The 25,937-nt window shown below is 38.8% G+C and overlaps 1 protein-coding gene across 1 annotated transcript; it reads right to left on the bottom strand.

Moving 5' to 3' along the window:
- Positions 1–1,375: 1,375 nt before the first annotated feature.
- On the bottom strand, positions 1,376–25,760 carry LOC137246085 (sensory neuron membrane protein 1-like). Its single transcript, XM_067777180.1, has 8 exons — positions 25,659–25,760; positions 6,174–6,331; positions 5,968–6,109; positions 5,644–5,898; positions 5,285–5,581; positions 3,380–3,583; positions 1,604–1,782; positions 1,376–1,529 (listed from the first exon to the last, which is right to left on the bottom strand). Exons 1-8 carry the CDS (start codon positions 25,758–25,760, stop codon positions 1,376–1,378), a joined length of 1,491 nt encoding a protein of 496 aa, XP_067633281.1.
- Between the last annotated feature and the right edge of the window lie 177 nt (positions 25,761–25,937).

Here is a 25,937-nt window from a genome sequence, read left to right on the forward strand (position 1 = left end):
GTCTTAGGTCGTTTAGGATTGTTTTCGGATCGATGCAGGATCAATTCAGGATTATTTTTGGTTTAACTTCAGGACTATATCGTGATCGTTTCGGAATTGTTTTCGGACCTTTTCGGGATAACTTATTTCAGATTAATTCGGGAGTAGTTTGGGTATAAAAAAATAAATAAGTGTAAGGGGCGATAACCTCCGAGGAGATTTTATTCCCAGCTTCTCTTCCAATTTGAGTCGTGCTCCTTTTAATTTTTCCTACAAATTGGCTGGACGGGACCTACTTGCCGACTTCGAGCGGCATCTGCAAGGCAGATGAGTTTTCACTGAGAGATTTTCATGGCAAAAATTCACTCGGAGTGCTTTCCAAATACCGCCGAGGCCAACCCCGCTTAGAACAATTGTATTCTAATTGAAAAAACTTGTTTCTTAAATTTTGAGGTTGCTTTGCCCATGGCGTGAAGCCGGGATCAGCGTAGCGCGCTGCCATCGCACCACGGCGGCCGTCATTTTTGGTATAAATTCGGGACTATTTTGAGACCTTTTGGGAGCCGTCTTCGGGATCATTTCGGGATAACCTAATTCGGTCCAAGCTCGAGACAGTTTCAAAACTACTTTTTGGGTCATTTCGAGATTACCACTGTACTAGTTCGTGATTGTTTTCGGGATTGTTTAGGGGCATATTCTTCGACACAGCTTCGGGGATTACGCAATAATTTCACAATTTTTTTTATGCTCGTGTCGGAACTACCATTGCATCAATTCTGGGTTGTTTTTGGATAATATTAAAATATTTTCGGGACCAATTTGGGATGAGCTGCGGATTATTCTGGCTTCATTTTCGAGATATTTCCAAAATATCTCTGCATCGATTCAAAATTGTGTTGGATAACTTTGAGACGGTTTCGGGACTTAATCCAGATGTCTTTGGCGGGATCTTCGAGATAATTTCTGGAGTAATGTTTTTCGGAGAGGACTTAGATAATTAAGAAAGAATTATGTTGACTATACACGTGGTGAACATTAAAGAGAAGACAGCCTTGGATTGGGTTTCGTGAAATGACTTGTGAACTATGAGCAGTCCATACTTATAGGCCGTTGACTACATACCGCACAAAATAAATTGCTATCAATGAAAGTGAAAGAGTGGGAAAGAGATAAATGGAATAGGAAAACGACAGGATTAGGAGAAAGAAATTTTATAAGAAGAAGAAGACGAAATAGAAGGGAGTGCTAAGAGGAGGAAGAAGAACTATTTTCAAATATGGGCAATTTTGGGTACGATAACAGTACAATAAAAGAGGAACAATACATATCATATAAAGAGATCAAAAGCTCTATTTGGTACTATAATTTCCATCGGCTTCTCACATATATACACACATTAAAATTTGTCCACATTTTGAACTTCACTAATCCTTACTACATTTGTCGTTCCAATTTGACTTTTACCATAGAGCATATAAAGACTGACCAATAGACCACAAGTACCAAAGATCGAAGAGATCCACCTTAAAGCGTTATTGAGTTTGATTATTCTGTAAAAAATATTTCAGTTTCACGTTGTTAAAAAGTTGTCATGTCATGTTGTGCTAAGTAAATCTGTGCTTACAAGAAAACTTTTTTCTTCAACATATCAGTCCATGACTTATCCAAACTTGCTGCCTCTTCAACCCAAAATAGTGGCATGATAAGTGGGCGTAAATTTTTCATAACCTCAACCTCAGGTACTGGCATTACAGACAAACTAAATTGTAAACGTTTAGCGGCAGAGAGTGGAGTGCCAGATATCTGTAATAAAGGAAACAAACAAAAACAAAAAACATTGGAAAAACGTTGAAATGATGGGGCGAAAATTATAGCACTTAAACTTTTTAATATTTAAAGACGTAATTTACTGATATAATAAGTTAATTTTCTATGGATGACGACTAACAATTTCTAAATGCTTGGGAAAATGGTGAAAGGCTACACAGTTGCTATTACTAACGAGCTTAGCTGGATATAGTAAACCAGCAGACTCAGCAGATGTTGCATAGCCGACACTTTGGTTAATCTACTAATATCTAAGGAATTTCGAAAAGTTGTTTTCAATCAGCTTGCCTCTGCTCTCTCCCTTTTCTTTTTCCCTGGCTCCTGCCACTAATTTCTGGACATATGTTTCTCTTTATATAGCTTCTTCACTCTACCCCATTTAGATAAGCTAGTTGAAGCAATTAAAGTTTTGGGTATTTGACATCGGCCGATTAGCTTGGTTGAAAAGATGCAGTGATGGTCCGTGAAACTTGAAGATGATTGCCTTTAAGGCCAGTGTCTTGGTATGTTCTGACAGAGTGACTTAAGCCGAACTGACTAGTTTGGAATTTTCTAGTGCATATCATATAAAGAGATGTAGAAAATCGCTTTCATAACGGCATTCACTGATCGGGACGATAAACTTCTCATTATTGAGTTGCTCAACTTTTTGCCAATAATGGCTAGATAGCGCGCGAGCAGGTACTACCTGCAAAACAAATATTTTAGTTGCCTCAGGTAAGTTAGGAGAAAGTGGCTCAAGTATACCTGATTAGCTCGCATTTTTATTAAGCTTAACGCTATGAAAAAGTTTTTGCAAGGGATTTTACCTGTCGTAATATTGAGAGCTAAATGATCGCCCCTTAGATCAAACAACTTTTTATGTAATGCCAGATATCTTCATTTTGCTCATAAAGTTGCCGCTTTATTTTCCAGGGAGGGGCGCTTGCATGAATAAATTACTTGATGAGTGTCTGGTTAAATGGCGCCCGAGCAGCAACTACCCGGAAAGCTTATATCGTTTTTTTTCTTTTTCAGATTATTTCGATGAAGTATAGCAATATAAATAATAAAAAAAAAAAATAAATTACGTCCGATTATGAGCTATTGCTTTGTTTGTGATGGATGATATAACGTTCGGTTCAAGATTGTTTTCAGAGATCAAGTGTGTGAAAGGTTATGTGCTAGTACCCGGAGTTGTTTTGTGGGGGGAACCTAAGGCACCTTCCGTGCTCACCCACTAAATAGTCATTGGAATAATATTGACCTTCAGTCTGGGCGCCGTTGGTACGGTTTGAAGGACAGACTTCCGCTTCCATGAGAGAGCACAATTAATATTATCTGGGTGCGTTTCCAGGCAGCATTATAAAGTTTACAGTTTCTGGGATAGGGGACTAGATAACTGTATCATAAATAAATCAAAGTTGAAAAAGAAGACTGATGAGTGGAATGGAGGTTCAGCTAGAAGCTCGATAGTAGCCATTCCTTGCCAAATTTGTTTTAGCTACAAAATAGTTGTGACATTATGTCATCTTCAGTGCCCTTTTTATTCGAAGGAAGTGCGTAAAGTAAAATGTTTACCTTTTAAGCTTACCCTTTCAAAAATAATAAATATACCATGTTTTTCCTCTTCGGGGCTCAAACCATCGACATCTGCTATCAATTGTGGATCGGCTTTGAAAAAATGTGGCAAGGAAGCAATCAACGGTGCTTCGGTGCATGGCGTAAGGTCCATTGTACCTCGTGCTGGACAGTCGTCTGGGTAGTCTCTACAAAAGCATTGGTTTTCCGGTTCGTTCTGAAAAGGTATTTTTTTTATTAAAATAACATCTGTGTGCAGAAAAAAATTAAAATAAACCAATATCGAAAGCGTATTCGAAAAAATAACGAAAATTCCAAAATTTCAAAATTTATACTTAAAGTTTCCAGATATAATAATACATACTGAATTTTATAGTGAAAACTATTTAAACAAATACCGAAACCCTTTTGCAAAATATTCAAAAATGCTAGAAAATTAAAATAATAAAAAAAAAAAGTTACTGCTGAAAACTTTCATGAAAATTTAAAAAATTTTAAAGTCCGCATTGATTATTGACAGGCTTGTTTTTGAAAAAACTGGAATGAACATAAAGACCCTTTTCGGAAAAATGCGTAAGGTCGCAAAATAGTTAAAATTCACGAAAATATCAAAATTGATGTATCGCTTTTGCATTGATTTTTAGCAGTTTAATGAAAAAACTTGAATGAGTTTTTTAATGAAATCTATGTCAGCCAATTTCAAACCCGTTTTCGAAAAAAATAGAAAGTTCGAGGATTTTCGAAAATCTTTCTGAAAATGTTCAAATCAATGCTTAGACTTTTCAGAGATGAGTGATATAACGAAAACTATGTTAGTTAATTTCAAAACTGTCTCCGAAAAAATTTCATAACAATAATTTTTTTTTCATATTAATATGAAATTTTAAAATAAATACTTAAAATTCGCATTAGTTCTTATCAGGTTTTTTCAGTAAAAAATGTTATTAATATCTAAATAAATAAATCTATATAAGCCGAAAGAGTTTTCGAAAAAATTCGAGTTTTGAAAAATCTATATGAAAATTTAAAAAAGTTTATTTTGAGTTTTGACTCTTTGTTTTTATAAAAACTAAAATGAGCCCTATGTTGAAAACTATGTTAACCACCTTCAAAAACGTTTTCGAAAAAATTCGAAACGAGAAATTTTTAACAGTCTTCATTTAAAAATTTTAAAATTTATGCTTCTTGACTTTCTTTTACTATGTTAATCAGGCTCAAAAATTTTTAGAAAAAATTCGAGCGTTTCCGAATTCACAATAACTTTTGAACTTTTTCAGAATAAGCGTTGATAAATATTGTAATGAAAACTTGTAAAACTTTTTTGAAAACGTCTACGAAATAATTTTCAAACTTATAGAAACGTTTTTGAAATTTGTTAACGTTTCGTTATAAAATTGATTATAGGTTTTTACGAAATTAACTGTCAAAAATCGCAATTTAAATTTTGAAATTTTCAAAAAGGTTTTTAAATAATCTTCAAATGTTCGAATATTTTCGAAGTCGTTTTTTAAATGTGTTTATATATGTATTATTTATAATCCAATTCATTTAAATTGTTTCCAAAGTTTAAAAATTTCTTTCAAAATTAAAATAGCTACAACTATAAAATTGTGTTTCTAAAATTTTTCGAAATGAATTTTCAGAGACTTTAAACTTGTGCTTCCAAAGTCTATGACTGTTTTTTTGAGAAATCTATTTATATATTTGAAATTTCTGTTCCTTCAATTTGTAGCAAAATTAAAAAGGAGCACGATGCAAATTGCGCCAAGTATTTATTTTTTTTATTAAAGTTTTTTCGAACTTGACAAAAAAAGAAACAAAAATTAACTGCAAAAATTTGTTAATGAAAAATTTACTAAAACTTTTGTGCTCACTGGTGTAAATTTGTAACTACACAAACCTCCCACTCCCCAATTACCTTTGGATCCCCTAGATCGACCGTATACAAAGAGGCCGGTATATCCGCATAACTGGTTTTCTTTTCATATTCTGCGCCCAATGAACGACAAATATCCGCGGCGAAAGACCAAATCTGCTCCTTGGGTTTGAGTAGAGGTGGGAAAATTGTTGTATCAGTGCCACGAAATTGATTACAACTATCACCATCCCAAACGCTCAATTTTTCCTCATCATCGAATTCCAGTACGCGTCCAACATCGCGACTTACCTTTACGCCACGTGCAACCTTAAAACGCCCAGCGTCCGTGTGATTGGACTTAAAAAAAAAACGAAAGCTTTGTTTGATAGAAAATGATTTGCGTACTAGTGCTGACTTACCCCGCCTAATAGTGAAAATTTGAAATGTGTTTCGTTCACTTTGACGGCACCTTTAACAGCACCGGTATGGAAATTTAAGCATATAGCTTTAGCTGCAAAATGATCTCCCGAACAGTCGACATCAATGCCTCTAAAGAAAATATCCAAAAAAGTTGCACGCACAAAGGGTGTGGTAGGTTTGAAGAGCACATCGATGCCTTCTGATATTAAATTGATCATAACTTCTTTGTCGCGTTTAACAGCGATGGCCATAATCTTTGAATAAGTTTTTGGTTAGTTTATTTTGTTGTTAAAAAGAGGAAGACAAATTTGTTCAAACTTTACCTGAATGAGTGGATGTGGCATTACTATGAACTCCTCACCACTGAGTCCGCGATCGGGACGATGTATAAAAGTATTACGCATATTGAAAGCTACCGCGTCCTCATCTTCAAAATCCTCCAAGTCATATTTATCCTTCCATTCACTGTATATATGAAAAGTTTAAACTAAAATTTAAGAAATGTGGCAACGACGTTTAAGGCACTCACTCAAATATAAATGGTCCCACTTCTTGTAGACGCGGTTTACCACCATTTTGCACTTCATCCGCATTTGTTAGATTAAAAACGTAAACGGAAAAGTTAAGTGGAAAAGGAAATTGTTCCCACATTTCTCGTGGTTCACTGCCGGGCTTCAAATTCAATTGCTTATGAGAAGAGGTATAAATATTTGATAAATATTTTTATTTTGCTGATTTATACTTAGAGTGGGTTACTGGTGGAGCCTCGACGTAGAGCATAGGTGTTTTTTGTGACACCCGAAGTTTGCATCACAAATTTAAAAAGAACACTATGCATGTTGAGTATAAATATAGGCATTAGTTATATAGTATGGCAACGCCAAAACTGACATTCTCTACGTATCTACACACTGACATTCGTTGTTACTTTTAAGGTTACATACTTCTAAATAAATACTAAATAATACTCGTTCTTCTTTGCTGAACCATCGACTACTAAACGCTACATTGGCGACGAGGATGGGAATTTGTTCCGATTCTTAAACCGTGAAGAGAAATTCGGATTTGCGGTGATTATAAGGACACAGTAAATAAATTTTTGATTGACTTTAGATACCCCTTGCCACGGATTGATTAAATATTTGCATCAATGGAAGGAGGTAAAGTTTTAACAAAATTCGATATGTAAAATGCATATAACCAATTAGTTCTTGATGAAGAGGCACAAAAATTGTGTACGTGGAGTACACACAAAGGAATTTTTAAAATGACTAGATTGCCATTTGGTGTAAAACCTGCGGCAGCAATCTTCCAAAAGGTAATGGAAAACTTGTTGTGCTCCATCAAGAACGTGCTTGTCTATCAAGATGACATAACGATCACGGGTCCCGACCTTACTGAGCATTTAAACACAGTACCACTAGTTTTGAACAAGTTACAAGCATCTGGATTGAAACTAAATATCAATAAATGCGAGTTCTTTAAAACAAAAATCTCTTATTTGGGATTTGACATCACAAAAGATGGTCTAACCCGAAACCAAGAACGAACTACAAACGTGCTCAAAGCACCAACACCTAAAAATATTTCAGAGCTTCGAGCGCTTATTGGAATGGTAAATTATTACATATTTTACATATTTATTATTAACATATATATTCATCATGACACAACAATTTTGAAAAAATTATTTAACAGTGCCAGTCACGTGTGATACAATAAGGTATTCTGATAATTAAAAATACTTAACATAAAAAAGGGGAGAAGTAAGAAAATGAGAAATAGGGATAAATTATAAAATGAAACACAAAGGGAGAAAAAGAAAAAAAATGAGGTATAAATATTTTCAAAAAATGAAATATAATATTTAAAAGTTCACATTCAATAATATAGAAGGTATTAAAATAGAGTTGTAGTGGTTAACAATCATTGTAAAAACTAAACACTTTATTTGTAAATTGCATTGTATTAGTAATAATCCTTAAACTAACTGAAAGTGAGTTCCAAAGACGTACCGCGTTGATAAAAAATTGACGTTCGGATGTCAGAGTTTTGTGTCTAGTGTAAATAAGCAGTGCCGACCTTGACGATTGAAGAAACTGAAGCCTCTGGTATAAATAGTTTGGTTCCTGCGTATGAATAACCCTGTGTATGAACAACACTGTTCTGAATTTTAACAAATTTTCAAAAGAAATATTTAACAACTTTACGGCATACGCAGACACATGGTCAAATCGTTTTAGCCTAAATACGGCAATGTTGTTATAAACAACATTAAGCTTAGTTTTACATACAGAGTCGCAATTAGCATAAATCTCACAGCCATACAGTAGCGTAGGTATTAAGTACGCTTTTGCAAGAAGAAGTCTAATGTGTAAAGGACTGAAATACTGTGTTAACCATAGTGTACGAAGCAATCCATACATTTTACCTACTCTACTAATGATATGATTATTCCATGTCAGAGTTTGATTAAATACCAAACCAAGGTTTTTCGCTGAGTCAACATATTCAATAACTGCACCGTCTAGCATTACCTTGTCTAAGTTTCGTGTATCGAAGGCTTTTCTGCGAATGACAATACATTTAGATTTGGCAGGATTAATTGATAAACCATTCGCAGATGCCCATGCACTTACATTCGTCAATTCAGAGTTAATAGCATTAATACACATGCCAACACGATCAAGAGGACAGCACCCTTATAGTTGAACATCATCAGCATAAATATGAACATTACAATATCTTAGCGCATTGGGTAAGTCATTAGCATACAACACAAACAACAAAGGGCCCAGGATTGAACCTTGCGGAACACCCCTGAGTACAGGTACAAAATTAGACCTATTGCCACAGACATACACAGCCTGAGATCTCTGCACGAGGTAGGACCTAATCAAAGCAGTGGCACGAGAAGAGAAATTAAAAAGATTTTGTAGCTTGCGACATAGAAGCTCATGATCAACTGAGTCAAACGCTTTGGAATGATCATTAAAGATTTATAAAAATTTTCGCTCAGAAAATGTCCCCTTTGTACAAATTACTTAAAAAAGATGTTGAATTCAAATGGAATTCTGACTGTAAAGAAGCATTTTATGTGATGAAATCAAAGAGCTGCTCTGATAAGGTAGGTCGGTTGAACTGGCCGGTCCATGAGGACCTCACATAGACTGATTGAGTCCGTAGTGTTACCAGAAGTTTGTTTTAATAACCAAACTGAAAAACCCTATCAAAAACCAGGACCTATGTTATAAAATAACTCCGTCCTCTTGGCAAATACTGGAAGCTTCCTAGGACTTAAGCCACTTTCTGCTTCTGGATCTGAAAGCTGTATCACTCCTAATAGCTGGAGTCTTAGCCTGGCAAGTGCAGGGCACGAGCACAGAATGTGCTCGATCGTTTCCTCCTCCAACCCGCACTTCCTACATCTGCTATCACTGACCAAGCCTAATTTAAAGGCATGTGCCGCCAGAAGGCAGTGTCCAGTCAGAATTCCCGTCATGAGTCTATAGTCCTCTCTTTTTAATGATAGAAGCAACTGTGTTAGTCTAAGGTTGTAAGACCTACACATAATTTTCGACACTTTACAGCCCCGCGCTTGAACCCACGCCTTTCCCGCTTGGTCGATCATGTGCACCTCTGGCCTTCACTTAATCTCGTCCAATCTAATTGGGACATCTACGGAGCAAGCTTCAAAGGATGCGCCCGTTTTAGCTAGTTCGTCCGCTTTTTCATTCCCATCTATTCCCATATGCCGTGGGACCCAATATAGATGTATGTTTCTCCCTGTCCCGATTCTCTCCAGAGACTGCTTACACTCTAACACGCATTTAGATGCTGTGCTATGCGAGATTATTGCCTTAATTGCTGCTTGACTGTCAATATAAAAGTTAAAACGGTTGCAGCTTAAGCTATTCTCCTCCAGGGTTTCTACTGCTTTGGTTACGGCTAATATTTCCGCTTGGAAAACGCTACAGTAATCCGGCAGCATGTAGGATCTGTTTATTTCCGGATCAGCGCAGTATACCGCAGACCCTACTCTTTCCACTAATTTGGAACCATCGGTGTACACATGTATCGCCTCGTCCGCCATTTGCGCACCCTTGCGCCAACCGTCCACCTCTAATGTGGCCTTAAGATCTCCCTCGAAGCGCAGATAGGGAATCATGTAGTCTGTTCGGCTTGTGATTGATGACGCTATACTACTATGGCCATATGGTCGGCGCTCAAGCTGCCCCGTAGCACAGAGCCTGGTTGCGGTCGTTAACGCTTTGTTCTTTGCTACCAGGTCTACAGGTGGGATGTGCAGAATGGCATACAGTGCAGCCGTCGGGGTTGTTTTTAGGGCTCCCGTAATGCTAAGCATCGATAGTCTGCATGCACCCTCTAATTTTTTTATGTTGTTTTTTGTGTGGCTTTCCACCAAACAAGAACTCCATAGTATAGAATAGGGCTAACAATCGCTGTAAAAACCCAATGAGAAAGAGAGGGCAATAGGCCCCACGTACACCCCAGCATTCTTTTACATGCATAGAGTGCCGTTGAGGCCTTCTTGACCCTCTCCTCCACGTTGAGCTTCCATGACAGCTTACTGTCTAGGATGATTCCTAGATATTTTGTGCAAGGTTTCTCCTGTAAGGTCACCCCTCCTAACTTAGGCCTGGTCCAATTTGGGACCTTGTACCTCTTTATAAATAAGACCATATCGGTCTTCTCCGCATTGAATTTCAACCCGGCATTAGATGCCCAGGTATGAATATCCCGAAGCGCCCGATCCATCAAAGAACTAATCGTTGGAAGGCACTTTCCACTTATGACAATCGCAACGTCATCTGCATAAGCCGTAAGTTTTACGGGTCCCTCATCGGATTGCCTGAGCAGTTGGTTGATGACCAGCGTCCACAGCAGAGGTGATGGCACCCCTCCCTGCGGCATGCCCCTGTCCACTGATTTCGTGGCCTCGTACAATCCCTATTGTGATGTAATCTTTCTGCCATTTAACATGCAGCCGATCCATCTGATTAAGGCAGGATGTACTTTAATGTAATTAAGACCATCCATAATCGCCCATTTTGCAACATTATTGAAAGCCCCGGCAATATCCAAGAAGACTCCTAGAGCATACCCCTTATATTCCAGGGATTTCTCTATGCTTATTACCACCCTATGCAATGCGGTGTCTACCGACTTGCCTTTGGTGTACGCATGTTGTGTTGTGGAGAGCAGCTTTTCATCCACGTTGGACTTTATGTACACATCTATCAGCCTCTCAAAGTTTTTGAGCAGAAATGATGTTAAGCTAATGGGTCTATAGTCTTTGGGATACACGTGACCGATCTTCCCCGCCTTTGGTAGAAAAGCTACACGAGCAGTTCTCCAAGAGTGCGGTACATGATTCAGTCTTATGCACCCATCGAATATTATTTTAAGCCATTTCACGACCGCCATACTTGAGACTTGTAGCATGGCCGGGAATATACCATCTGGGCCCGGCGATTTAAACTTAGAAAACGTCTTCACTGCCCACTCGATCTTGGTATCGGTCACCAAGCCCGGCACTGCTAGCTCAGTGATCGAAGTGTGAGTGACGTCTCTTGATTTTAATTGTGATGGAGTTTTAAGACGGAGCATAATTGGATGCCAAGCTCACTCTGTTTGTCAACGTAGTGCGGCCCTTTAAGCAATATCTAAGCAAAACCAAGCTGCGTCGTTAACAATGTATTTATACATTGTTGTAACACTGCAGGACAGAAAAGGTTGGTCACATTCCTAAATTGCGACAAAAGCACAATATCTCAATCTGGTTAACTTGTTAATCAGATATCGAGATATCAAAATCAATGAAAGAGGGACTCTGAGGCAAGCACGGAACTCGCGGTGGAGTTGCCGTGCAACGGGTGCCATTACCCGAAAATGGAAGAGGAGGATGGATAGTCCTCCTCGGCCAAACCAAGGCTGGTTGACTTGAACACCCCAGCTCACCGATTTGGTACCAATTTGTTGGGCCGAAGATCAACGGACATTGATCTGTGTTTTACACCGGAGGTAAGTCTTCACGACAGGGACTCCCGTAATACACGTTCTGTCTGTGAGTGACGTCTGCTGGCTCTTCTAAACCGTCTCCCGATGGGAAATGTGTATCAAGAAGAACCTCAAGGGATTCCTCACTATTACGTGACCATTCCCCGTTCTCTTTCTTTATTAGTCCCTGGACTATGTTTCCCTTTGCTAGGACTTTTTTCAACCGTGCTGTTTCGCTGGAACACTCTATGTCCGTACAGAAACTTTTCCCATAAGTTTTTCTTCGCCCTAGTAATTTCACGCTTGTAGATCCCCAGTAGATCCCTGTACTCGTCCCGACACGCTTCGCTTTCCGCGGTCTTTGCGAGCTTAAACATTTCCTTTACCTGTCTTTTTAGAAGACTCAGCTCATTGCTCCACCATGGCGGCTTTGCTTTTCCTCTGAATCTTCTTAGAGGGCAAGCTTTGATATACGCAGTCATAAGTGTCCTTGTTAGGAATTCATTCGACTACTACAGTTCCTCTACATTAGCAACCTCTTTGGGTTGTCACAGTTTTTTTTCCACATGTTTCTGGAATTTAGTCCAGTTCGTTGACCTATGGTTTCTAAAGGTTCCCCCCTTCTCTACTATCTTTAGGGGGGTGCTGAAGCTGATATACGCATGGTCGGAGAAGGATGGTCTATCAAGAACCATCCAATCATACCTTGATATATCACGCTCGGAGCTCAATGTAATATCCAGAACATTGGTGGATGTTGGACCAATGTATGTAGGGACATTTCCCCTGTTGGCTATCTGCAAATTGGTTTGCAGGATGTAAAAAAACAGAGATTCGCCTCTCTCGTTCGTATCTGCTTCTCCCCACGCATTGTGGTGCGCATTTGCATCTGCACCTATGACCAACCGCCCTTTGCGCCCTTCCTCCTGTACTAGCCTTTTGCACTCCATCGGTGGAACTTCCGCAGCATGGGCCATGTAGCAGGACGCCAGGATAATATCCTGCTTATTCTTTTGCTCAACGGCCACCGCTACGAGATCATCAGTGGTGTAATTAGGCAGCATATATGAATGCAGCTGTTTCCTTACCATTACTACAGCTCGCACCCGTCCTTCCGTTTGCGCGTAGTAAACGCCAAACCCGCGCGTGCTAAGTCCAGAAACCTTTCCTCCCGATGAGAGCCACGGTTCCTGGATCAGCGCCACGTCAAACGAACCCTCCTAAAGGGTTAGGAGGAGTTCGCTCGGCGTCACTTTACTGTGTTGGAGGTTTATCTGTAGGACTCGCAGCACCATTGGGCTGTTTGCCCCCTCCAGCACCTTCGTCTTGACTTCGTCGTCCTCCCCTTGCCCTTTTGGTTTAGAGTATTCGAGGACCTCTTCAGCCTCTCGTGACTGTTGTGCCGTGTGTTCCTCTGTGCGAGTCACAGCACCATTTAGCGGTTGGTCCTCTTCTAGCACGTTCGTGGTGACGTCGGGGACGTCCACCTGTCTTTTTTCCATTAAGCTTTTGAGGTCCTTTTCGACTGCGCCCACCTCTAGCGTGTTAGGGTTTTTATCCTCGGGACTTCTTTTCCTGAGTCGCATGTAGATTTTGCCAGTGCCCAGGCCATTTTGCCAAGCTACGTGTACAAAATATCCTCCGCCTGCTTGTTTATTTGGAAGATGTATAACTGACCATCCTCGGTAGCCCGAGATACAGTAAGTACCTTCCAATCCTGTGTCGGTATGTTCGGATTCTGATTCTGCAAAAGTCGCAGTGTATCCTCCGACTTCATCACGCATGGTATCCATACCTTAACTTTTGGTACCGTGGGGATTTGCGCTTTATCCACCACCTCCAACCGCGCGTTCGTGCCTTGCCTTTGGAGGTTTGGAACCACTTCCTCCAGCCACCACAAGCTCGCTATGTTGTCGCACGCTATCATCTTCACACCATTATACCATCCCCCCGAATCAAAGGTTGGAAGGGGCTTACTTGGTTGTTCCCGCTTCATCTTAAGCATTAAGCTAATAAGCTCCCTTTCCACAAATCTCCACATTTCAGTAGTCATTTGTCCGAAAGGACTGCTACGACCAACCAGCGCTACAGTCAGTGACTGCTTTGCCACATCACTCATCTTCTCGGGAAAAGCAGGAGTCTTAGTGTTATCTCCCTTTGGCACCTCCGAGAAAGCCGGAGTCTTAGGGTTAACTCCCTTTAGCGCCTCCGAGAAAGCAGGGAGTCTTAGCGTTAGCTCCCTTTGGCTTATCTCCTACTTCCGTAATTGGAACTTCCCTCTAACTCGCAGCTTTCGAGGTAGTTGCTACCTCGCTATTGGAGCCCATCTGTCTTACAGCTTTGGGCCTACTTGTCTTGTTTATGCGACTGCCCTGCCTCGCGGCTCTGGGACTGGGCCCTTTCTGCCTCTTGAAAGCAGGCTTGTCGCATTCCGCCGACCGTTGCCTCTTCATTCTGCCATTCGACGCTTCTTCCTCCTCTTACCGGTTGCAGAACCGAGGGTTTCTCGCAGCAAACCTTTTGAACTGCATCCGACCTAATTCTACCGCTTCATGGGCCCATTCAAAGCGCTCGATCTCCACTTCTGTTGGGTCGGCCACTGCTCCCAAGCGTTGTACAATTCTTAGTGCTGTACGGTACTGCGAGAGAGCTCTTTTACTTCCTCTGTTCCGCACCCTTTTCCACTCTTCTACTCCGTTTTCATTTGTGTGCTTCTCCAACACGGAGTTCATTTAATCAGCACTACTCTCGCTCCCCGAGTCCGACGCATCGCTTAATTCGTATTTGTCGTCCTTGGATTGCGACTCAGTTCTCCTCTTTACATCGTCCTTATTACAATCAGGTAATGAGTCAGTTCATCGTGGTCGTACGACCACCTGCCCGACAAGGCGGGCTCAGCGGTCCAGTAATATATACGGGGAAAGAACCGTCCGCCACAGCAGCGCCCCTTACTGGCCATTAATACTTCCCGAGGTGGCCCGGTATCGGAAGGCTCCGTTCGAATACAGCCGAATTTATCCCCTGGCTGCAAATCGTCCAATAGGCACGTTCCGCATAACACCCTGGATTAGGGGGTTGGTAGTTCTTGGTCCTATGAGGCGAAACGGCGTAGATGTCAGTCCTAAACAGCTCCGCCTCATAGTGGGGCGCTATGGAGTTCGGCTAAGCCCTCACACCAACGACAAGGTTCCTACCCTAGTGAGGGTGTGCTCTGATAAAGTTTTAGTACATTTTAATCAGGAACTACTAATAGTTCTGTTCACCGACGCATGCAACACAGCCATTGCGGGAGTCTTGTCGCATAAGTATGAAGACGGTACAATGAGACCAATCGCTTACGTCTCTAGAGCAATGCAGAATTGAATTATAGCACCATTGAGAAGGAAGCCTTAGCTTTAATTTTCAGCGTGATCAGATTAAGACAGTTCTTACTGGGTATGTATTTTACACTCCAAACTGATCACAGACCATTGCTCACTATTTTTGGTGATCGTAAAGGTATTCCAATAATGGCAGCGGCGCGTATGTAGCGATGGGCATTCATACTAGTTATCACATCGAGTATATCAAAGGTTATCTAAATAGTGCGGATAGTTTATCACGTATACGTCAAATTTACAACCCGGACACAAAGCTTGAAAGTACATACATTAATTATGTCGAATTTGTAAATCCGCTTCAGCTAGATTTTCTAGCAATAGCAAAATACACACGTAGGGTGCTATTCTGTCAAAGGTGTCAGATTCGATTTTAAATGGTACAGTTTTTAATTTAACTGGCAATGAATTTCATGCATATAAAATGAAAGCATCCGAGCTGACGATTGAGTCCTGATGTATTTTATGGGTTATGGCATTGTGATTCCAAGTAAATTACAAAAAATTGTATTGCAAGAACTACATAAATCACATTTAGGTATAGTCAAAACCAAATCATTGGCTAGATCGTACATGTATTGGCCAAATATTTACAAAGACATTGAAAATATGATAAAGACTTGTGAGCCATGTCAAAAATACCAAGCTAGTCCTGAAAAAACTTTCTTAATTCCATGGAAACCAACTTATTCCGCTTGGAAACGTATTAACGTGGATTATGCTGGCCCCGTTCATGGAAATTACTTATTTTTAATCATCGATTCTTTTCCGAAGTGGCCTGAAGTCTTTAAATTTAAGGTCATAACCACTTCCTTTACCATAACTAAATTACGAGAAGTCTTTAGTCGCTTTGGTTTATGTGATGTGTTGGTAAGCGACAACGGAAGACGGTTTACTTCTGTGGAGTTCCAAACTTTTGCTAAAACAAATGGCATTAAACTAAGTCGCACTGCACCAGGTCAGCCGTCCACTAACGGACAAGTAGAAAATTTTGTAAAAACAGTAAAAAAATCTCTTATAGCCACTTTAGAGCAAAATGACGTAAGTAATTTTGATGTAATTTTACAACTATTTTTATTCGATTATCGAATCACAAAGCATTGTACATCCAATGAATCTCCATCAAAACTTTTACTTACGCCCCGATTCTAGTGTGGTAACAACATTCTTCACCACAGTAACGAAATCATGTGGCAGCTTTTACACCCTATTGGTATTCTACCCGCGAAAGTAGCCGGCTAATTTTTTACCCACAAAAGTAGGTGGTTACATCGAAATAACCACACAACAGCTGTTGTTTAGAAAAAGGCAAAACTGAAAAATAAAGAATTGTAAGCGCAAATAAGTAAAGATAATAGTAAAAAAGTGTTGCCTCTTGCTATATATATTTGTTCACATTATGTACTTTCACAGAATAAATTTCAATATACCTATGTAGAAACTTATCATCCATAATATGCATTTACACATCGTCCAGTTTATTCGTTAACCTCGTATATACAAGTGAGACATTTTCGGTAAAGCGAACACGGTTGCCACACCATGTTTTCATTTGGGACCAAAATTCATCGAAAAAAGGACCAAATTTTTGTTTTATTTTATTAGTATAAAATACAAAATTTTAGGATGTTTTCATATGAAATTTTACTAAACATAGTGAAGACTTTCCTTTAATTCAAGCTGAACAAACAAATATATGTACATGCAACCAAAAATGGGACTATATTTTGACATAGCATAAGTCTATGTCTTTCACCAACCAAGGAGTATGTTGTTGATTGCAATGAAATAAAATGTATAGTGCAGTTAGGTTTTAGTAAGAAACAGTTCAAAATTTGCTTTCTGGTGTTGCCGAACTATGTCTGTGGAAAACTCATTAAATCATATATGAAACTAGGCAATTTTGTTAGTGATATTTCTATAGATGCTTACTTTTTCCCTTAACGTTTAAACTTCATATGAGAGCGTAGATTCAGTAAGTGTGAGTTTTGATCCCAGCCCTAAGGGGTTCTATTAGCCCTACGGGAATAATTTTATACAAAACATTTCTTCCGAAATCAAATCTCTTCCTTTTGTCTTCGAGTTAAAATATTTATTGTGCCAAGATACTTAGTTTTCAATTACCTTGTGTGGTTTAACACCACAATAGTCCTGGAATTCTTTGTACTCATTTATCTGGGTGAGAAAGATTTAAATATCAACGTGCCAAACGAGAAGTAATGCATAGAATTTCTTTGTATAAGTCTTGAAAGTGTTAGGCTCACGGCAGAGTGCTCGCTATAAGCTATGTTAGGCGAGAAGCAATTTTTATTTTCACATATTTTACATAGTGTTGTATAACCGATCGAAATATCTAGCCATTATCTATATATTAATACGCTAACAAAATTTCCATACAAACAATTGACAGGCGGTTTTGCATAGTTATCATACGTAAAATCATATAAAAGTTATATGAATCGATTCGTATAGATCAGCCGCAGTGCATAGGCCTATTTTTGTTAACAAATATTACTATATTTGTCTATAATTAATAGAAAAGTTTTTTGTAAATTCAACAATCTCTCCAAATTTTGATATTTATTTTCTTGCACAAAAGCGCGGCATCTTTGACAAATTATGGAATTGCTCTAAGACAAAAAAAAAAGTTTTTTGTAAATCCAACAATCTCTCCAAATATGGATATTTACTTTCTTGCACAAAATTAGAATCTTAATATTTCCACAATGATCACATTAAAACCCGGAAAAAAGTCTAAGTGCACTTATTGCGTTTTTATATGGAACTGTTTGTTCACTTCATTTAATTTCAAGCAATTTCACCATAATTCTATGTCAATTTCATTTGATTTTACATAATTTTTATATTTTTGTTTAAGGAGCTCCATACCAAAACGTTATAATTACATGTGAAAAGTTTGTGGAAAATTTAAGAAAATACAATCAAAAAGTACAAAGTCTTAGATAAAATTCAAAACTTTACAGAAAAAGTTAAGTAAGTTAGACCAGTCTGCTATATTTCCAACACTTGATGCATAGACCGAGTTGAAAAAAATACACGAATTTCGACCACAGGCGATACTAGTTAATATTATTATAAAACAAGAGTTTTTTTTGATTAGTCGGTTATTTCATCAACAATTAACGACAATGTTTGCCAACACTTTTCTTTTTAATGCCTGGCATAAATTATATCCTAGGTGAAATGTTATTGTTCTGGTACATTTTATTGACTGAGCAACTTTTTATGGTGAGAGTTCCATTGAAGAAAATTCAAAATTATATGGGGGCTAACGAAAGTGTGGCGAATTTTTGGGCAATATTGTGAATTTTTACCTGAGTGAAAAGAAAGAAAATTATCAATCGTGGCTAGTGCCTAAAAAGGACCAAAATTGAAGAAAGGGGACCAGCGGACCAGATGGGGTTGGAAGGGACCATTTTTGGTCCAAATGGATCAAAGTGGCAACAGTGAAAGCGAAGAAAACTACCTTTCAAATTTCTCCACAGACACTGGTGAGTTTTTCGGTGATGACAGCGTTACCACTTTGGCCAGAATCGCGGATAAAAACCCTGGTAACGATATTCGGTTACATAATGTTCTGGGTACTATTTCAACGGTAACGCTCAGAATCGGGGCGTTAATCGCGAATTGAAATCTCGATTTAGTCTCATGAGACCACCAACCACGAAAGATATTATTCAGTCTAAGCAAATAAATCAAATTAAAAATTTCAAAGGTAAATGCAATCAAAATTTTTCTGTTGGTCAGAGCGTTTATGTTCGAGACTACAAACCCAAACAAAGCAGTATGGTCCCCTGCTGTAATAAAAAACAAGTTAGGCCCAAGAAATTACACATGCTATTTAACACGAGATAAACGCGATATTAAGAGACATTTAAATCAAATTGTCAATCGTTCCGAACGAAATGCCGAAACATTGTCTGAGGAACCTTTCGAAGAAACAAATGGCCCGCCCGAATCAAGTGCTGTTGTAAAATCGGAAGAGCCTCTTGTTGTAATCGATGACTCTTCAGTGGAGGATGATATATTCGCAGATGCAAACGATTCAATTCCGAATGTTAGTCAAAGACCTGAAACAAGGCAAACAGCTGCATGAGCCAAAGAGAAAATCACAGAACAGATAGCTCCTCAAATATATAACAAAAATGGCAATCGGAACAATTGAAGGCACTACTTTTCGATAAAGATCTCATAATTGCAAATTAGTCATAAGCAAAATTCCATATATTTAAATCGGGATATAAAAATATTGTATGTTTTGAAATTGAAGAATATAGTTACTCGATATACATGTATATATGTATATTATTAGGCCGGGTCGATTTGTGGGGAGACAAAAAAATCGCCCATTGCCTGTGAAAATCATATTCTAGGGATCAAAATAAGAAAATTTGTCGAAGGAACCATACCTCTAAAACGAATTCTGCTGTCCCCCCCTTTGGGTCGAACTTTTGGGTAGGGGCAATTTCAATTCTACCTGCTGAGTCTTGTGGTGGCTTAAAAAAAACAACACAAGCAATTTTACGATCTGCAAGTTTATTATTTTGATCCCTAGAATACGATTTTCTCAGAGCAATGAGCGATTTTAAATCGACCCGCCCTAATATATATATATATATATATATTTTATATATATATATATATATATATATATATATATATATATATATAAAATTTAAGTTTTGAATTACAAAAATAATATTACTCAATACATGTGCATACGTATGTATGAATGTATATAAATATCTTCAGGAGAGAGTTGTTGAGTATAAATATAGACATTATATAATATGGCAACGCCAAAACTGTCATCCTCTACGTATCTACACATTGACATTCGTTGTTACTTTTAAGGTTACATACTAATCGCAATACATAATACTCGTTCTTCGTTGCTGAACCATCGACTACTAAACACTACAATGCAGAACTCTCCTTAAGAGTTTTCGAAGCACTACACACAATTAGCATCTAGGTCCCAGCATGAACTAACGGTTAGGAACCCGAAAGATGTAGGATAGGTTCGGTGGCAGCTGACTTGAATGCTTTAATGCTGTTCCGTTATGTTACCAAATACATTAACGGTGAGAATGATTTCCAGTTATTTACCGAATTGTTGCGTTGCAAAAATAAAGCTACGAAGAAAGCGCATATCGGCTTTGGAGATATGCTTCGGAGAGTTGAATACATCCGAACCGAAATATTTAAACTTTTCCTTTCAAAAAATAGAAAGCTGAGCATAAAGTGATTGGATGATTCCACATCGTCGTCGTCCATCCAGCTAACACAGCTGGGGCTCTTCAGCGGGCCGCATATCTCTCATCCTTGTAGCCCTAATAGCTCCACTGAACGTTTGGAGTCATCAATGATCCAGAAAGACGTATATAAACGGCAAGAGGGGTACCAGCCCAGATTTAGTTAGCTGGCTCGAGGACCACCTTTCCAGAAGCAGAGAGAAAGTGGCCAGCGGAATACCAAAATCTTCACTGGAAAACAACGACAGTTCATCACTGCTTGCCGGGCTAAGAAATGAGCCTAACAGTTACACCAAGAAGTTTGTAAAAAAGTAGTACATCACAGTCATCGAGGCTTCGGTGGCAGAGCTTAGCGCTTTGATCGCCGCGCTCATGGTAGAATACTTTTCCCCAATCCTCCCGGTCACCAGAATAAATCCGGGAACAGGCTCTACAAATTCGATAAATAAATAAATAAATGTAAAGCGCGATAACCTCCGAAGAGATCTAAGGCCGAGCTTCTCTTCCAATTTGCGTCGTGCTCCTCTTGATTTTCCCTAAAAATTGGCCGGACGGGACCTACATGTTTTAAGCCGACTCCGAACGGCATCTGCAAGGCAGATGTTTTCACTGAGAGCTTTTCATGGCAGAAATATACCCGGAGCGCTTGCCAAACACTGCCGAGGGGTGACCCCGCTTAGAAAAATTTTCTTCTAATTGAAAAACCTTATTTCTAAAATTTTGATGTTGCTTTGCCCGGGGTGTGAACCCAGGGCATACGGTGTGGTAGACGGAGCACGCTACCATCACACCACGGTGGCCGCCCTACAAATTCGATCCTCATATTAAATCTCTACTTCATTCCTCCCTTGAGAGAATATGGGCGGCGAATGTTTGCAGTGGGAGCGGGAGCCGGCGCACCGTAATCTCTTCTGCAAGGTGTGAAGTCGAACTCGGTCAGCATGCAGGTGTGCCCGTAATTTCAAAGCTTACATTCACGAAGCCCCCCGATATCAACCGGATACAGATTCAGCATTGCGTTATGCGCCAGCGGAAGTATTGTACCTACAAAGGATACTGCTTATTCCAACCATAGCCAGCCGATGCATTGTTTCCAATTTTTCGACCATGGAAGAAGTGCCTAGTGCCCACCATAGAAGAGAATTGGCTTGATCACCATATCGTACAGTAATGTAAAACCCATGGAGAGAGCCTCGAGCGTTTGCCAATTGTCCCTCCCACAGATAAGATGTGGGTAAAGATTTTTATTTGTGACGGTGAGCTAAATTCTTTTTTTATTGCTACGACAAAAGAGGGACTCAGTCCAATGAATCTGGTGTCAAGGTTATATTAAGTTCTCTGTAGACGAAACGCTTTCCAATTAAGTCCAGTGTGGGAAAAGGAATCGCTGCTATAAAAAGTAACTGGAATTATTTCCTTCAGCACGTCAGGGCTGAGACACACGAACATGTTTATAATAAATTAATCCCTTTGGGAACTTACAGAGGGATTGACAAACCTGTGAGGTAAGCGAAAGCCCTTGACGATCATAAGGTTTCAATGAGTTGCATTTTTATACTCAGCGTGGTTTGCACACAGATTATATTAACTTTGATTGGATAACGGTTGGTTGTACAGGTATAAAGGAATGGAGATAGATATAGACTTCCATATATCAAATTCGTCAGTATCGGAAAAAATGGATTGGGCTTGACCGTCCGTCCGTCCGTTGGTCCGTCTGTCCGTTAACTCGATAACTTGAGTAAATATAGAGATATCTTCAAATTTGGTACACGAGCTTATCTGGACCCAGAATAGATTGGTATTGAAAATTAGTGAAATCGGATGATAACCACGACCACTTTTTATATATATAACATTGTGGAAAACACAAAAAAACTGATTATTTAGTAAATAATACACCTAGAGTGTTGAAATTTGACGTGTGGACTGATATTGAAGACTTTTGATAAAAAATTGAAAAAATATTTTTAAATGGGCGTGGCACCGCCCACTTGTGATAAAATCAATTTTACAAATATTAAAATTAAAATTAAAAATTCGGCAGAGAGGTTTCCTTTACTATAAGGAATGCTTTGAAGAAAAATTAACGAAATCGGTTAAGGACCACGCCTACTTTTATATAAAAGATTTTTAAAAGAGTCGTGGACGAATAAAATTAGCTATATCTTTGCAAAAAAGAGCTTTATATCAATGGTACTTCATGTCCCAAGTGAACATATAGCAATAAATAGGAAAAACTTCAAATTTAAAAAAATGGTCGTGGCACCGCCCCTTCTATGCTTAAGTAACTTTCTATATTTCGGGAGCCATAACTCGAAGAAAAATTAACGGATCGTAATAAAATTGGGTCCAAAGATTTTCCCTATAGCAGGAAATATTTCTAGAAAAAAATGGACGAGATCGGTTAAAGACCGCGCCCACTTTTATATAAAAGATTTTTAGAAGGTCGTAGATGAAAATAATAAGCTATATCTTAGCGAAAAAGAGCTTTGTATCAATAGAATTTTACTTTTTTAATTGAATTATACATAGCATTAAATTGGAAAACACTAAAATTTTTGAAAATGGGTGTGGCACCGCCCCTTTTATGACTAAGCAATTTTCTATGTTTCGGGAGCCATAACTTGAAGAAAAATTAACGAATCGTAATAAAATTGGGTACTCAATTTTTCCCTATAGTAGAAAATATTTCTGGTAAAAATGGACGGGATCGGTTAAGGGCCACGGCAACTTAGATATAAAGCGAGTATAAAAGGGTCGTATACTAGAATAATAAGCCATAACTTAGCAAAAAATAGTTTTGAACCAATGATATTTCACTTATCAAGTTTTATTGTAAGAGGAAATGGGGAGGCATTTTTTTTAAATGGGCGGTGCCACGTGTTATGTAGAAAAGTAATTTATCTGAAATGAAATGTGCAATTGAAGCTCACGCTGAGTATATAATGTTCGGTCACACCCGAACTTAGACACCTTTACTTGTTAATATTAAAATAATTAAAATAAACTTGGAGAATCCAGAGAGACTGGTATCGCCATCCCGAAATTCACCACGAAAACTTTTGTGGGAATAGGGATGGGTTTAATAACACTGTTGAGTTAGGTTAGGTTAAGTAGTAGTTACCTTTATAAGAGAAGCTCAATTGGTCTACATGAAGCTCCGTTTCTATAATTACTTAGAGAATCGCTGCGTAACGAGAATACTGTTTCGCATGTGACAAACACTTCAAACCCTATTTTATTTATAAAATTTTTTTTTTATTTGACTTATGCCAAAAGTTAGCTTCAGAGAACTCAAAATTAATGGATCTTCGCAAAAAAGTAGTAGTGGATAGAAGAATACGTTTTATCAAACACTTAACGGTATTACTCGATATTGAGGATGGGACTAGAAAGGCCATCGTTAAGAGCAGAGGCCTCTTGAGAGTCGTACAATGGCTTTAAAAAATGGTAGTCAGATCGATTCTCCTCCATAGTATCGGCGCTCTGATGCAACTACCTCGTTGACACTGAATCGAATGGTGAACATGACTTCGCGAGAAAGGCTGTGTCTAACCGAGCTTTGTTTAGTCTTCGTTATATGGACTATGAATCCTCTGCCTACAGGAGCCCGAGAGCTCTTGTTAATTTTTACTTTATCTCAATTAATTCAAGAGAGGGATGGGAGAGAGACTGTGGCAGTGGACCCATCGGAAGAAAATAAATTTGTTGCCAGCAATATGTATCCGAGTACAAGCTGGGCCAAGCTATCTATGTACATGTGCCACTAAGTTTAGAGAGTTCAACGTATACTCAGACAGTTAAGCGGCAGTTAAAGTCATGATCTCGCATGTTGTTCGATAGGGGATGTTTTGGGAGCGCATGACCACGCTTACAACTGTCTTTAGTTATTTTAAGATTAAGACTGTCACAGACTACTTTGGAGTTGCACTAGTCACTTTTATTCTGCTTTTGAACAAATGGGCCTCAAGTCATTTGAGCAAACGATGGTTAATCAATATTGTATGGCGAATCCTTTCTGACCGGAAGTATATGGCTAAAATCATTGGGTTCATTAAGGATGATGGGTCGCTGTGCAATCAGAGTCCATGCGGTAGGTCTCAATATACAGGAAAATCTTTCGCACTGCAGCGGCATGATAAGAAACCTAGAAAACAAAATTTTTCTTTGTCTTTTTTCTTTTAATTCTGAATCGCCTTCCCACTCACTGTCTTTGATGACAGCATATTCTTTGCCTGGTCCTCGTTCACCGCAAGATCAAATATTTTGCCTCTTCATTTAGCCCAGAGAAGGCAGAGCGGCTGCGACTGACCTGGTGTGGTGTAAGCGTGCTCCGCCTACCACACCGAAGATCCTGGGTTCAACTGTCGGGCAAAGCAAAAACAAAGATAGAATTTTTTTTAATTAAAATAAAGTCTTTCTAAGCAGGGTCGCCCCTCGGCAGTGATTTGGCAAACACTTTGAGTGTATTTCTGCTATGTAAAGTCTCTATATGCAAAGTTATCTGCTTTACAGATGCCGTTCGGAGTAGATGGAACACACGGAGGTCCCGTTCCGCCAATTTGTTGGAAAAAATTAAAAAGGAGCACGGCGCAATTTGGCATAGAGGCTCGGCCTGGATTCCCTTCTGAGGTATATCGCACCTTGTATAAATTTTTTTTTAAGACATAACTTTTGGCGCATTTGATAAGGGAATTGATTTCAATTAGTCAACATACGCGGCAACTAGCATGTTCTTATAACAGATTGCACCATCGCGGTTTAGATCTGCTGCTAATTTTATATTATCCAGCATTAGGCTAGCATCGTCGGGTTTGGAATTTCTCAGGCAGGACACTCTCTTCCGAGCTGCGAATTTAGCAATGAGATGGTGCATGTCGATTTTCTTATTGCCTCTGTGATAAGGTTGAATTAGTTTTGCGCCTTTGGGTTTCAGTCTTCCGCACAATAGCTAGAAAGAACCTTATAAAAAAAAAAAAATTAAGCGTACACGCATCATAGTTTCCGAAGCGATCATAATTAAACTCCAATCTTCAGGCATGCTATCGTTCTACCACATTTTGCATCAGGCTTATGGGAGCTCTTTAGGCACTTTTCACCTGCGTGTTTGAGCAGCACTTCTGGTAGTCAATCATTCGCAGACGGGTGGCAGCACGTTTATTCTGCGGTTAGGGAGAACTTCACACAGTGCAATCATACAGGACATTGGTGCTTTGGCTGTCGTCGATGAGTTGGTAAGCTCTTTAAACTGTTTTTGTTTCTTAGTACTATCTTATAACAAAATGATAAATGTTTCAAATTGTTTTAAAAATTTTCCGAATCGGTAAACTCGCTTACCGATTTTATCATTTTACGTAGTAATTTTGGAAACCCAATAAAACCGACAAAAATACCAAAAGCTAGCGCTATCGCTGAACCGATCAGAATTTTCTTAAACATGGTAATATAATTTTTTTTATACACTAAATCAAAAGGTAAATTTTTTTCTATTGAGATCTTCGAATTTCTTTTTTTAAACGCGCAAGAGTTTACGAGTCCGTTTTAAAAAATGAACTGTCAATAAACATTTTCTGTTTGCTAATTTTATTTCTGTCTTCACTTTAGCCATCGTTGTAT

This window comes from Eurosta solidaginis, chromosome 3, assembly GCF_040869045.1.
Source record: "Eurosta solidaginis isolate ZX-2024a chromosome 3, ASM4086904v1, whole genome shotgun sequence".
Classification (NCBI taxonomy): domain Eukaryota; kingdom Metazoa; phylum Arthropoda; class Insecta; order Diptera; family Tephritidae; genus Eurosta; species Eurosta solidaginis.